Source organism: Physeter macrocephalus, chromosome 8, assembly GCF_002837175.3.
Source record: "Physeter macrocephalus isolate SW-GA chromosome 8, ASM283717v5, whole genome shotgun sequence".
Classification (NCBI taxonomy): domain Eukaryota; kingdom Metazoa; phylum Chordata; class Mammalia; order Artiodactyla; family Physeteridae; genus Physeter; species Physeter macrocephalus.
In genome coordinates, this window is record NC_041221.1 from 23,373,157 (window position 1) to 23,388,886 (window position 15,730).

General features: G+C 44.6%; 1 protein-coding gene across 1 annotated transcript in view; it reads right to left on the reverse strand.

The window, feature by feature from the left end:
- Positions 1-15,730, reverse strand: part of SEMA5A (semaphorin 5A) — a 429,431-nt gene that overhangs the window by 171,207 nt on the left and 242,494 nt on the right. Inside the window, exons 8-9 of the mRNA XM_024120827.2 lie at positions 13,177-13,275; positions 11,384-11,597 (exon numbers count right to left, since the gene is read on the reverse strand). Coding sequence (XP_023976595.1) covers positions 11,384-11,597; positions 13,177-13,275 — 313 coding nt within the window. The remainder of the gene's footprint in view (positions 1-11,383; positions 11,598-13,176; positions 13,276-15,730) is intronic.

A 15,730-nucleotide genomic window follows, 5' to 3' on the forward strand; every position in this document is an offset into this window, starting at 1 on the left:
ATATGTATATATGGCTCAATACTTCCACCTACTGGATGTATGAACTTAGTCAAATTACTTAACAACCTACATTCTCAGTTTCCTCCTTTTAGAACGGTGATAACAATACCCAATGTGCAGTATCATTGTGAAAAGTCAGAGGCAATGCATGCCAAGTGCGTACCACTTGGTCGCTAATCATCAAAATATAGGTCACTATTTATTTATATATACAAACTATTATGTAAATAATAAATACATAAATTAATAATAAACATATACAAAAATATATAAATTAATCCAAATGCATATGTTGGTAAACATACCATCAGTATTTACTTAACAAGCTAACTCATTAAATTTGCATTCTGTATATCAAATTAGGGTCTGTGTTCCTTTCAGCAGATCTGGAACCAAACAAGGCGGAGGGTCTGTGGTAGAGGTGGAGCCCTGCCTGCCGGCCAGAGCACCTCTATCACCAGGTACTTCCTTACCACCCACTGTGGGGCTGTCCTACTGTCCTGGGCCCCGGGTATTCCCCAACCCATGCCCTCAAGGCCATTGTAAGGCAACAAACAAGACACAGACTGATGAGTCATCACAAGGAGGAGGAGGACAGGAGGTGGGGGGGGTGGGGGGGTGGCCAGGGCAGCAAGGTGCATTCGAGAATCAGAAAGGAGGGGGAGCAGGGAAAGGGCAGATGCCAGGTTGGGACGGGGCTCCAGGCCAAGGGCAGGAGAGAGAGGAGCCGGAGAGAAGACCCTAAGGGTGGCCAGGAATGGAAGGAAGCTAGTGTTGGCGTGGACGGAATCAACGGCACGGGGGCAGCAGGCTGGGCCAGGCCAGCGATCCACACGGAGGAATCTGGAATTCAAGGGCCACTGGAGGGATGCTGAAGAGTTTTCAAGACAAGCTTATGACCCGAATTCCCGTGGGTGGTGGCAGTGCCAGGCGAAGGGGGGAGCGGGATGTGGCCCAAGCGTGTCTTCAGGGATCACTGACAGAGTGACAGGAGCTTTGGAGCCCCAGGTCCTTCGCTCACTAAGGACCCGGCAGGAAGAAAGCCACTGCTAAATCATCACGGGAGGACTAGAAACACGGCTCCAGCAAACATAATTCCTTCCTTCCTCAGGGGACCATAATCTGCTGAAAGTGTGTTACTTACATAGATGTGCTGGTTCAAGTAGGAGCAACTGGTACCACAGGGACACGCTGCTGTCTCTTCCTAAAGGAGCACTGCTACCTGTACATCAGCGTGTACCCTAGGAGCCCAAGCTCTCACCAAGCACTCTCCCTCTCTCAGTGTCAGCAGGAGCTCCATTGACTGGCCATGTGTCCACCTGTTCTAGCCCACAGGGCCCGAGACATCCTTCTCTATCCTGCTGGCTCACTCCATTCCAAGCACCAAGCCCCTGGCAGCCTTTCCAATCTCCTGTAAGATTCGACTAAATCACACAGTCCAGGGCTCAATTAGTTATAAGTAATTTCATGATTATGTATTTCTGAACATTTTCAAAGCTGCAAGTTTCCATTGACCATGTTTATTTTTTCTTGATTATATTTTAAATGTATAGGTTCACTTCTTCCAGGAATGAATCATTTAACCTGCTGAATTGTAAAACTTAAGGAGTTTTAAAATTGGAATATTAACTTTAATTCAAAGATCTTAGAGATATTTTAATGCCTGTAAAATATTTTTAAAGACTAAGAGGAAAACATGCAAGATTTAATTGAAAGAAAATACTGGGCTACAACGTTGTGTAGTTAGAATAAGTAAACTCGTATGATGGCTTGGTCTTTGTCTCCTGAGCTGATCAGGGCCAGGACAAGAAAGAAGACAAAAACACAGAGATTATACCATCCAATGTTCAGCAGTGAATGAAAAAATGTGAGAGGCCATTGACTGAGGGAAAACAAGAAGTTTAATAGAATAATATGGAGACAAAGTTACTGAAACACAGAGAACTGAGTATCTTATAAACAGGATGACAATATGATTTATGCTCCAAACTGGAAACCTTTTGAGAGGGAAAAGGAGTAATGTTAATAATCATGCCAGGTGTCAGGAGTGATCCAGGACTGTCACCAGGAAACAGCTATGATGTCTAGACAATGAACATCAAAACATTTTCGTGAGTGGTTATATAAGTACTAGTAAATTTCTATATAGCATATTGTGTTCTCTATAACGGGGCATATCTTCTTTGTGTGGACCTTTTTTTTTTTTTTACGCAGGTCTCCATATGTCTTAGTGTATACAGTTGGTGCCTCTGGCGTCATAATATCTTTATGGGGGAAGGAAGAGTGGGATTTATCGATTCTCTTTTTTTTGATAAATTTATTTATTAAATTTATTTATTTTTGACTGCATAGGGTCTTTGTTGCTGCGCGTGGGCCTTCTCTAGTTGTGGTGAGCGGGGGCTACTCTTCACTGCAGTGCACAGGCCTCTCATTGTGGTGGCTTCTCTTGTTGCAGAGCATGGGCCCTAGGCACGTGGGCCTCAGTAGTTGTGGCTCATGGGCTCTAGAGCGCAGGCTCAGTAGCTGTGGCACATGGGCCCAGTTGCTCCACGGCACGTGGGATCTTCCTGGACCAGGGCTCGAACCCACGTCCCCTGCACCGGCAGGTGGATTCTTAACCACTGCGCCACCAGGGAAGCCCCATCCATTCTCTTTTGAAATGTGTGAATTGGAAGTCCAAATTGCAACTGAGCAGGACCCTTCCCAGGACAAATGCCCCACCCCTGCTGTCCTCTGCCTGCCTCTTGTCTGTTAAAAAAAAAAAAAAATTGGCCAAAGAATAAATTTAATCAGAGAAAGGGGAAAATATAGAAGCAAAGGAAAACAGTCAAGCAAGACAAAATAATAATCGTTTAGCTATTAAACAAAGTCAAGGACCTTTATTTCCTCCCCAAGGGCTATAGATAATATTCTGAGCCATGTCCTTTGAGCTGCTTTGCAGATACTGAAGTCCCCACCAGGTGGAAGAAATTAACTGTATGCTGCCCACAAGCATGGGAGACCCCAGACCGGGTGGAACCAGAAGGTCAGTGATGTTGACTCCTGGCTACCTCACCACCACTCAATCTGAAAAAGATCCACGAGTTGATCACGTACCCTGCAATTCTCTCCTCAGCACGTGGCCCCTTCCTCCTTTCCCTGTTTAATCTTTGAGCAAAACCTGGGGAGTGGAAGTTAGTTCCTGGGGACATGAGTCCACCTTCTCCCCAGAATGGCTGGCTTCCTCAATAAAGCCGTCTCTCCCTTTACCTAACACTTGTCTCTCAGTATTGGACTCTTGAGGAACATGCAGCTGAACCTGAGTTCAGTGACAAAATGACTTATTGGCAAGTATAGAGCCTTCATCACAAGACTAAAGGGATTCTGTGGCTGCTCAACTTTCAGGAACTCAGCACTCAATGACCAGGACAGAACACAACACTACTTTCAAAGAGCACCACAAGAATTGATTCCTTCTTGTCACCTACCAGATGTTTGTGTCCATAAAGGGCTGTGTTAAATAACCCCACAGGCTCTTCTTCTTTGGGTTTAATAACCACAGCTCATTCCATCTCCTTTTGCAAGCTTTCGCTAATCAAGAAGCACCGGTCACTATTTCCAAAGTCCCTGTATCCCGCTTCCACGGCAACTTGTGCATAAAAATGTGGACATCAGGAGAGAGGCGGAGGCAGCTTATGGTGGCAGTATTTCCTAAGATGTTGACTAAACAAAGAGGAGGCCAGGAGCCCACAGAGGGGGAAGGATCTGTATTCAAACCCTAGCTCGTGCATGCTTCAGCATGTGGCCCTGGTTCAGGTAACACCTATATGGAGTCTCCCACCCACCTGGTAAGTTGTAAAGAGCCACCGTGACTCCCCCTTGCACCTGGAGTAACAACTGGATGTACCAGAGGCTCCAGCAGGTGCACGGACAGGCAAATGGTACGCAGGGAGGCCATTTATTTAAACTCTTTTCTGGCCCTATAAAGATCATCAGACTTGGTTTACAACACTCTTTCCAAAGGGTGTTGACATCCATCCCACACAAGATAGACAACCGGCCCAATGCCCTCTGATAGGCTTGATCAAGCCTGAAAATTAGAAAAGGGCAGCTCGTCATGCTGGGTCTCATGTCACACAACCCTGCTCCCATGCTCTAAGTCCACGTGTCATCACCTTAACAAGCTGAAACTTCACGAGTCAGCTGTCAGCTGTTAGCCTTTCAGCTGCGGTACTGAACAGAGCCCACTGTTCACAAGGGCGCCCCTCTGAAAGCATCTCCCCAAGGTGCTGTCTGGTGAAGTACAAAACTAGGCTGCTGACTATACAATTGCGATTTTTGTGCTGGGTTTTACCTAGCTTCTTTTCCTTGATAAACACTACAGATTTCCTAAACAAGTATACTTCATTCCCAGGCCCCTCTTGTCTTTATTTTGCTTGTCTGGGAACTCTGCCTGCATTTATGAATTTCCGGCTTTAGCAAATCTTGTCTGTCCAGGGAGAGCCTAGTGCAGACTGTTCACACCTCCAGGGACTGCACTGTGTAGGCTGCCAAAAGTGATCTCACTGTCCCCAGGATGGAGCCCAACAGGGTCACCCCAGCCTGGCCGTGTCTGGACCCCCAAGAAGTGGTGTTTGCGCCCAGGGAGAAGCAGGGAGCTCCACAAAACACCTGTCTTCAGGATAAGCAGGAACTATTTTTCCTTGAGTTAAGCACAGAAAAGATTTTTCTCCCTCCAAGTAAGTTATCTTTAATCACTAGAAGGTTAATCACTGTATTTTAAAGAGTCTATTTAATGCATGGGTAACATCAATAGACTTATTTCAAATCCGGAGAATTTGAGATTGTTACAGACAGAGTTTTCTTAACCGGAAACATAATAGCTCATTAAAAATGATACAATGGATTTCAAGTGGATTTCAATCCATTACAATGGATTTCCTCCAGGGCGAGGTCAAGCCTGGAATCTCAGAGAATGGGAGGAAGCGGCAGAGTTCTGTGGAGAAAACCCAGAAGAGAGACAAACGCTGCCTCCAGGGAAGGAAAATGAGCAGGTCGCTGCCTGCCAGTGAGATTAGGCCCCCGAAGATGTCCATGCTGAAAGCTCACTGATAGATTGCTTTCTCCAAGTTCCTACCGAGGTTTTAGTCCATGTGCAAGCAAGCAGTTCCCCAAGAACCCACAAACTCAATTTGTACAATGCTAATTTGGAGATGTATTTTTTTTTTCCCTTTTCATGGGTTAACTGCTTCCCCGATTTGATAGCCAGTTTCTCGAAGGCAAGTTTTACAGCTTCTCTATTTTAAGCATAGACCATTAAACATTTATTACCCTGCTTTACCATAATCATTTAATAAGGGTTATTAACAATTAGTATTTTAATGCATTAAGGCTGTTAAGGTATTTCTCTAAACACGTTTGTTTTAAGAGTGATTTTGGCACAGGGGAAAAAAATCCGATTTTGAAACATATAGTCATGACCAAACATATAACTCAGTGTTTCAAATTCCTCCAGAACATTATCCAATTAATCCCACTGTCTTTGATAACTAACTGAATACGTGATGGTTGAAAATGGGAGGCCAAATGAGAACGGCAAAAGAAGATTCTTTCCATGTTTGGACCTGCATCAGTTTCAAACATACAAATCTGTATTTTTAAAGTTCTGGGTTACAACTAATATGACACGTTCCCTTTGTTAACAACAAAATTCATATTTCTGCTACTTATGAAATGTGCCTATCTCCTAGTCATTCAACAAATATTGATGGAGCCTCAACTGTGTTTCAGGCACCATATGAAATGCTGACCACACAAAAATTGATGCCACCTAATCCCTGCCCTCAAGGAATTCAGAAACTCATGGGTGGGGAAAACAAAGATGTAAACTACTCATCGATTAGTTCATTTATTCAAAAATGATGTATTGGGTGCTTACTATGTGTCCAGCACTGTTGAAAGTATATGGGATCCATCAGTGACCAACAAGTAAGCCTGGCCATTAGGAAACATTCATTCTAGTGGAGGAAAGGAGACAAGTACTAAAAGAGCATAACACTAAGGATAAAAGTCTAACGTGGTGGGCTTCCCTGGTGGCGCAGTGGTTGAGATTCCGCCTGCCGATGCAGGTGACACGGGTTCGTGCCCCGGTCCGGGAAGATCCCACGTGCCGCGGAGCAGCTGGGCCCGTGAGCCGTGGCCGCTGAGCCTGCGCGTCCGGAGCCTGTGCTCCGCAACGGGGGAGGCCACAACAGTGAGAGGCCCGCGTACCGCAAAAAAAAAAAAAAAAGGCCAACGTGGCTAAGGGGAATCAAGAGGGCTAGCTGGAGGAGGGGGTCATTTCAAATAAGGTGGTCAGGGGCGAGGTCCCACTGAGAAGTGGCATTTGAGCAAAGCCAATGCAGCGAAACCCACTGGCCAGCTGGATTGCCTGGGGCTGAGAGCTCTTCAGATAGAACAGGGACCAGCAAACTATAGCCCTCAGGCCAGATCCTGCCTGCTGGCTATGAATAAAGTTGTATGTGCAGGCAGCATTCCTGTATGCATTGGTGATGGCTGCCTTCATGCTACGATGGCAGAATTGAAAAGCTGCAACAGAGACCATACGGATGCAAAATCTAAAATATTCGCTCTCTGGCCCTTTAAAACGTCTGCTAATTCCTGGAAGAGAGGAGGGGGCCAGTGGCAATGCCTGTAAGAGGTTAAGGCAGGAGCAAGGGTGGGTAGGAGAGCGCACAGGGAAGCACTGGGGGCTGGCCAGCAGTGCCTCAGCTTTCTCTGCAGGTGAAATGGGGACGCGAGTGGGGTTGGAGCAGGACACGGACCACGCGCTCCAGTATCGTGGGGTGAAGACAGCCACGCACGACGCCCGTCAAGAAGGGATGAAAGGGACCCACCGAGTCTTGGGGAAACTGCAACTTCAAGTGAAGCTACAGAGGAGCAGGAATTACGGATGAGGCAAAACTCAAGGGAAGAAAGAACAGCATAAACAGCACGTGGGAGGGAGCACGGTGAGGAAGGCACGGTGCAGCCAGGGAGATGCACGCTCCGCCTTAAAGGAGGCTGAGAGGGCACGTGGGCAAAGGAGCAGCGGAGTCAGATCACACAGGCTGGGAAAGAGAAAACCGATGAAGGTGTCATAGCCAGCCCTGCTCTCCTCTCCACGTCAGCCCTTGCTGACAGCCGATGGCACGGCCACCACCTGGGTCTTGCTGCACTGGTGCAGGGGTGCAGGCGGGACACCCACTCATTGGTGGACAGCTGTAATGGTGGTGGTATCATAAGACAATGCACCTGGAACTCTGGTATTAGATCCAAGGCACTTAGCTTGCTCAGGGCAGGTTGGTGGAACTCTACCACGTAGTATTTACGCTGGGTCTCTGGGAGGTGTAGTGGGAAGATTAGAGGCTTGGTAGGTCCTTACTCCGGGCTCTCTGTATCCTGGCAGGACGTCACCCTGGACGGCCTGACGTCACCATTTGCCTGAAGAGTAGCCCTGAAGCAAAGGAGGTCCCCAGAGGCTTGGGTCCCTGAAGGGTCATGACTTGCCATGTTCTGTCTACATGTTCTGACACCTTCTTTTATGACCACTGAGCCCACGAAAAGATAGTGACCTCTGCCCAGATAACCTTGTAAGTTAATAGGTGTTTGCTGCCCTTCTCTCTATCTCCTGCTCTTGACCTGGGATGGAGGGCTGCCCTTCCCCAGCTCCTGGGGCCTGGGTTCTGGGATCTGCAAGTAATAAACCTTGTGACTGTCCTTTCTTTGCGTGAGTGTATTGAAACCGCACCTTCAATCGAAGCCCCAGGGTTTTCACTTCCCCAAAACGGGAGGGTGGATGCTGAGGAAGCTGCCTGCCAACCCCACGTGGAAGCTTGTACCTCTTCATTCAGCAGGTCATAACCTGCATATTCTTAACACACCAGCCCTGGGATTTTCCAACGCTAAGCTCTCTCAAGAACAAATCTAACTCTCTGATCTCCATTTGGTGACTCCTATGCCTTGACCCTCAGTCAGTTGAAAACTCGGGAGAAGAATATGAACGTCATTTAGTGGGTACCTAATATCACACAGGAAATAGGACCCTTCTTGGATACTGCACAACTAAGGGTGTTTTTAGCTTCATTGCATTTCTTTGTCTTTGTCTCATGGAAGAGGGAGGAGATCTGAGCATTTTTATAAAAAAATGGTGATTATCACCAGAGAGCAAGAAATTTAAGGATATGGAAAAAAAGGATAACAGGTAAGGCACCAAGCTCCAGTAAAGAAAGAAAATGACTCCAGGGCACGGCGGAAAGAACAGAGACAGGGTGTCTGGTCAAAGGGCAGATGGGAGGAAAAGTGTGCATTCCAAGGAGGACAGTGAGAATAAATGTCCCTGCATCCGGGCTCAGCAGTGGCACAGAAGCAGAGCTCAGTGGGGCTCAGGGGCCAGAATCCATGCTGGAGGGAGGGTCAGAGCAGAAAACCAGGGCCACTCAGAGGTAGAAATGATACCTCAGCGTTCAGCAGAAGAAGAAGGTGTCCCAAGAGAACACAGGAGAGGGAATCAACACGCCACACACAAGAACTTGGGAGCCTCAGGGCTCTCTGCGCTCTGCCCTGGGAGTGAGGGCCTTCCTGGTGGGGAGCGAGAGGGCGACGCTCCCTGAGGACAGAGGGACAATTCAGTGCCACGCGAGTTATGATGACACCGTGAGCGGAGTGGCGCCTCCGCCATGTTCACCTTGGACTTATCTGCAATGGCCACAGTTGCTGGATAATATCATTTATTATTTTAAGATATATATGCCGACAGTGACTGTGGAAACCCTGGGTGAGCTCTTCAACTGTCCTTATGACATCACCTGACTCTCAAATGGGAAAGATTGCACCCAGAGGGTTAACAGAATCTGAGCACCTGATCAGCCTGGGCATCTAAGTCACATGGAAAGAAACAGTGTTTCTAACTCATGCCATAACCTGAATTATTTTCCCAAGATATTCTTCAGGCTGTCGCTTCTGGGAAAAGAAAGAGATGGTACTCCGAATTAATTTTTACTTTGCTTTCAGCAAACTCTAAATGCAATGCTCGTGGTTGGGGAATAAGTCATTTTGATTTTTAATTGGAAACTGCTTGGCCAGTAAAACTCAACAAATGAATAGAAAGAACTTTAAGCTACACAGATGAAAGAAAGCATCAGAGCGGAAAGGAGACCTTCCACAGAGAGTCGAAAGGTCCAGTTGAAACCAGTTCAACAGAAATAATGTTAACATAGGGAATGTAGTTACTGCTTTGGTTTGAGAAAACAATCACGTTGCCCTTTGGAAGCTCACGGAGTCATTCAACTTGCTGAAGAAACTGGATGAAGACTCTTTTCTCTACAAGGGAGTCTTTGAAAGGCAAACTGTGATGGCTGGTTTGACTATCTTATTTGACAAAATGCTTGTGTGTATATATACACATGCGCATAAACGTGCATAAGTGATCGTTCTAAACCAGTGGTTCTCAAAGAGAGGCAATATTTTCCCCAAGGAATATCTGGCAGTCTCTGGACAAAGTTTTTGTTGTCACAATTCAGGAGGTGGGCCGTGCTATTGCATCTAGCGGGTGTAACGCAGGGACGGTGGTAACCATCCTGCAATAATCAGGACAAACTCCCTCCCCCAAAAAAGAATTATCTGGCCCAAAGCATCAACAGTGCTGAGGTGAGAAACTCGGGTCTACAGTAATGAGCTTGTACTTGATGAAAAGCCAGTAAATCTTTGTAGGATTTGAAAGCTCAAAATAGTAAATATTATCATGGCAATTACAAGATTTCATCTTTATGCAAACCAGCAAATAAACGATTGAGGGAATGGATTACATATGGTGCATACATCTATCAATAACATTGTGTTTGCTAGTGTGTGTGTGTGTGTGTGACCATATCCACACATGAACGTACCCATAGGCAGAGGGCTGAATTTCAGCTGGCAGGTCTCAGTACCTAGCCAACTTTAACTTCAATTTGGGGGGCTGAAATCACTTTCTATTTGTTAATTGAGCAAGTGACCAAGTTCTAGCCCAGGATTCAAGGGAAATCTTCTGGGGGTTTCTGATTTCTTCAAAAAAAAGGCCACAAGGAATGTGGCTCTTCTTCCACTGGATATTGTCATGTCTGGATGCAGTGCCAGGAATTGAAGCTGCAGGTTTGTACCCATGAGCAAAGCTAGCCTGAGGACCAACCTGACAGACTGTGGGTGGCAGAGACAGTGGTGACAGGACTTGGGTCCCTTACTAACTCTTGAGTCACTGAAGTGAGCAACTCTGAAGACACCTACCCTGACCTTCTAGTTGTATGACTTGACACCTTTTTTTAAAAAACTGTGGTCAACGTATATGTGGAATCGAAAAGAAAAAATGATATAAATGAACTTATTTACAAGACAGAAACAGACTTCGAAAACAAACTTATGGCTACCAAAGGGGAAACGCGGTGCGGAGGGATAAATTAGAAGTGTGGGATTGACATATACACGCTACTCTATATAAAACAGATAATCAGGGCTTCCCTGGTGGCGCAGCGGTTGGGAGTCGGCCTGTCGATGCAGGGGGCGCGGGTTCGCGCCCCGGTCCGGGAAGATCCCACGTGCCGCGGAGCGGCTGGGCCCGTGAGCCGTGGCCGCTGGGCCTGCGCGTCCGGAGCCTGCGCTCCGCAACGGGAGAGGCCGCAGCAGTGAGAGGCCCGCGTACCGCAAAAAAAAAAAAAAACAGAACAAAAAAAAAATGATAATCAACAAGGACCTACTGTGTAGCACAGGGAACTCTACTCAATATTCTGTAATAACCTATATGGGAAAAGAATCTGAAAAAGAATGGATACACGTATATGTAGAACTGAATCACTTTGCTGTACACCTGAAGCTAACACAACATTGTAAATCAACTCTACTCCAATATAAAATAAAAAATTAAATTAAAAAAATTGGTCAAGTTATTTGGAGCTACCTAAAGCCAAACACATTCTTTTACACAATTGTCTGAAACTTTAATGAAACACTAGTAATTTCCCTTTTTAGGTATCTAATAAAGAAGTTAAGAAAGAATGAACATGAGGCTACAGATATCTTTGACATGACATCGGATTTCCTAAACTGCAAACAATAATATGAGAAAGCAGCTTCAGCTTGAGGAACGCTCTTATCAGCATTAGCTTTATTATCATGTCCTAAGTGTGGAGAATATCACTTCTCTTCCGAGTTGGCAAAGAGCCATCTTGATGCCTTTCCACACGGAAATCCAAAACCGGGTACATTTTGATTTCTTTAGAAAATGAAGAAATTATTTTATTTTTAGAAACGGTGACAGTTTGCTTTTGAGCAGCAAGTCACCGGGCATCACAGACCAACGAGAGGGGAAACTGGGAGTGAAGGTGAGACTTACCGTTGAGCCATTTGGAATTGTACTGCGCGGTGCGGAGAGGAGGCAAGACGCCCAGACTTCGGTAAATGGCGGGATCGCGTCCGGGGAAATCCATGGCCGTGGCCGCATAGACCTCCCCGCCCGCCGTGAGGAGAGCCGTGGAATTGTGCCGAGGGCTGTAAGGACAGCGCGCCATGCCGCTGATCTGATCATGGATCTCCGTCAGGTTACTCAGCTAGGTGTGAGGACGAGACAGAGAAACAGATTATCCCCCAGGAAACCCCTTCAGGAGCGTTAATGGAGCATATCCACCCAAACTGCAAATGAAGCATGCGCGATAAACTCTCTGGGGCTCATACACTGTGACAAACTTCTGCACTCTGACTTGGATGAGAACAGTACATGGTGGTCATCCTTAGACAATCTACCGATCAACCTCTCCCATCATCCTTCGAGCGTTACTGAACCTCTGGCTTTTGGATACTCACAAAAGATGAAGTTAGATTATTGTCTATGACTTTACTTATAATGCAGATTTTTCCACTTTAATTTAAAAACCCAACTTCAATATTCATAGAAATACAAATTGCAATAAAAATTAGCTACAATTTTATCAATAAAAGTGAATCGAAATATTATGAATAGCCCAGAACTGCATTCATGGGTAAGGATGTATGGATATTTAGCACCACGTAGCCCAAATTTCCAAGCCTTTAGTTTTTAGTTTTCGGAGAGTGTTGCAGTCAAGTGGTGGGAATCCAGCATTTGAGGAGCTGAACAATCACTGAATGAGAAAAGCTCTTTGGATGGGGAGGGACTCTTTGCTTCACTGGTTTCTTTACTCTTACCTGAGAGGCACAAGATCAGAGGGGTTAGGCAGGGGGCCCCGATACACGGCCTGCTTTATTAGACGTGTAGCCCCGGGTAAGCTACTTAAAAGTCTTTAAGCCTCAGACGCTTATAAAGTGGTGACCCAAAGGATAAGCACCACATAGGGTGGATGTGAGGACGAAGTTGTCAGGGGCTTAGGACAGGCCATGGTACCTGTGGATCTCTCTGTGAGCATCACTTCTCATCATCAGCATCCTCCCTTTCTTTCCAATAACTGAATGTTACTTGAAAATAATGAATAGTAAAAGAGGATGGTAAGCTCAGGTTTTGAGAGGAAGTGTGTAACCAGGAAATTAACATAGTGATATTTCTTCATCATGCTCCTGGAGGAAGATCAAACGAATATCCCAAATTAGGAAGATTACACGTGTGCTCTGATAACCCGGCAGTTCTACGGGTGTAAGACCTGGATGCTGAAAATTCCCCTGTCAGGAATGACAGGTTAAAATACAAAGACAGAGGGTGGCATATAACTTTACTTTTCCTAGGGTTCCATTTGTTCGCTAGTTTGCTTTACTTTTTTGACACCCTTCTCATCCAATTTGTAAACTGTATTTTCTTCACTTGGATTATGATTTTAGGTTATTTTAATACTTAACAGCCTCCCTACGATAAAGAAGAAAAAGAAATAAGAATACGTTTAGGATTATGTTTAGGGTCTGGTGGGAAAAAAGCTGGTAGAAATAGTTTGAAAGCATATTTAAATTTAATTAAACAAGCTACAATTATTACCAGTTCTTTATACAATACTGTCATTACTAATAGATCAGTACATCAATATTTATTCAGTTTGACAAAAGATGTTTTTTAAAATTAAAAAGCAACTCTTTGGAGAATGGAAACACGTTTAAAACTAGGATTTTAACAGAATGTTTGGATTTTCCCGGCATTAAAATCTGTCAAAGCTCCACCTGAAGCCGTACCGTGCGGTTGGTGCAGACCGGCGTGAAAGCGTTGGTTCCACAGGTAAATAACCTGTCGCCACCCACCAACAGTACCCGGATGTAGTTCTGACATTCCTCCTGAAAAAATAAAAAAAAAATCACAGAAACTCGTTAACGAGGCCTGAGCGCAAGAGGAACGGTGAATATCAATACATCTTGTCTAGTTAATAGATTAGATGTTAATTAACCAGTAAAAACAAACAAACAAACAAACAAACAAATCCTCTCGGATACTGACCAAAAAAATAACAACAGAACTCTAAAATAGTCTGACTTTCTCTGCACACTTGCTCAATCGAGGATATTTGTAAAGATAGATATAAATATACGATCGGTTAAAATCTCAAAGCATGTGTCTTCTTTTGATGAATGGGCTTTCATTTTGAGTTGTAGCTGATAACAGTGTGAGCCCTAAATTGCCTTTGACATATATTAGGAAAATAAATAAACACTGCTCATGAAACAGTGTCTTAGAAAACTTCCCCAGGAACTTGAAAAAACATGGTGAATGCTTCTCCAGATGCTAGGGTCACATGTGAAACTCTGATTGCAAATTGGAAGAAGTTTTACATAAAGTTCTCAAAATGCATACACAGCAAGAATCTGTAAACATGTGTGATTCTTTGATGAAAAATTAAAATATAACTAATACGTAAAGGACGTCTGGAACATGAGGCATGAACGCTCATGCTGACGGATGACTCAGAGCTGAATTTTTTTTTTTCTGTGGTTGCAAAACATACATATAAATCTAGGACATGGTCATAGTAGTGCAGGAAATTTCAGGTAGCAAGCTCTTCATTCATTCAGCCAGCAAGCATTTACTGATTAGAAACTCTTTGGTAGAGACTCTGGAAGATGTCACAATCTAGGCCCGTAGTGCAAAATTAAAATAACGGAGCTGTCCACATACTCTAATGAGGAGTCACCGGAGAACAGCATATTGCTAACTCCAGAGGAGAGGGGAAGGGAGGGGGTGTAGGAAGGCTCCCTGGAGGAGACGACACCTGAGATAAGTTTCAAAGGAAGAGCAGGATTTGGTGAGGCTTCCTGGAAGAGGTACCCCCTGACACTTGCAGGATTTTACTGAGCAAAGGAGGGAAAACACATTCTCAGCAGAAAGAACAGACTGTGACAAGGCATCACGGTTGGAGAAAGCACAGTGCTTTCACTGTGTACAGAAGAGGTAGACATAAGCTGGGGAGCCAGACACGGGCCAGGTGTGCCAGACCAGTGAGTTTACTTTTTATTTTGAATGTGAAGGAACCGTTTTATGTTTTTACTGCATGCAGTTGTTTTTTTTTTAAACATCTTTACTGGAGTATAATTGCTTTACAATGTTGTGTTAGATTCTGCCGTATAACAAAGTGAATCAGCTATACATATACATGTATCCCCATGTCTCCTCCCTCTTGCGTCTCCCTCCCACCCTCCCTATCCCACCCCTCTAGGTGGTCACAAAGCACCGAGCTGATCTCCCTGTGCCACTGCATGCAGTTTTGACCTGAGGTGATGGTTGTAAATGAAGGACCAGTCTGGACCATGTGGAAGCTAGTGGAGACGTGAGATGGCAGTTCAGGAGACAGGTAAGGAAACTACTTCCATAATTCAGTCCAGTCCCTCCTGCTTCCGCGCCTGGACCACCGTGCAAGGTGTGAAAGGGCAAAGTCAGACTCCAGCAAATGAACAGGAAATGGTGACTGACCAACCAACCAGACCTAGAAGATGCTGCATGATGATATATCGGTATGACACACATTTCCCCAATCAGGAGGATCTGGATCTAACGGCACAGCAATGCTCTCTTCAGCGGAATGGAGCCTCAGCCTCCACGAAATGTTGATTTGCCATAACTCAGCCTGTGGCATGGCCTAGCTGTGGATATAAAATGAGCTAAAATATCTGAATGTGTTTTCTAACTGTAAAGTGAAATATCAAAGGTAGATAATTTTCCTAATACTACTACTAACAGTAAAAGCAACAAATTACCCTGCAGTATAAAAAAACAAACAAACAAAAAACAACTATTACTAAACGTCCTTTGATTTATTTGTATGGAAATATGTTAATATAAATGTTTCAGATGTTACATGAAATTTCTAAAAATCTTATATGCTCTGGCATAATGTTATAAGTCATAATTCTAGTTATTACTTAAAAGTGTATATCAGAAATAACTAAATTTCCTTGTCAACTGCATTATTATGAACTTTCACCAAATCTTTATCCGTGGTCATTTTTAAGTCTTTTGTCATTTACAGACAGTTCTGTGTGTACTCTGATGCTTTTGCAAAAATGTTCCTATAAAAGGGTTTCATCTTCAAGGAATTCATGGAAAAGACTGACAAGTACAGGTTGCTGGTAACTGACTATACTGCTGAACTGAATGAATAAGCATTTTCAGGACTCTAATGGAAAACTGATGAACTCATAAAAGTGCTAACAGAAGATCAAGATGAAAAAAATAATTAATTACATGGGACTGAGTAAACTGATGAGGATGATTATAATTTTTGTGACTTTCTGTTTGAAT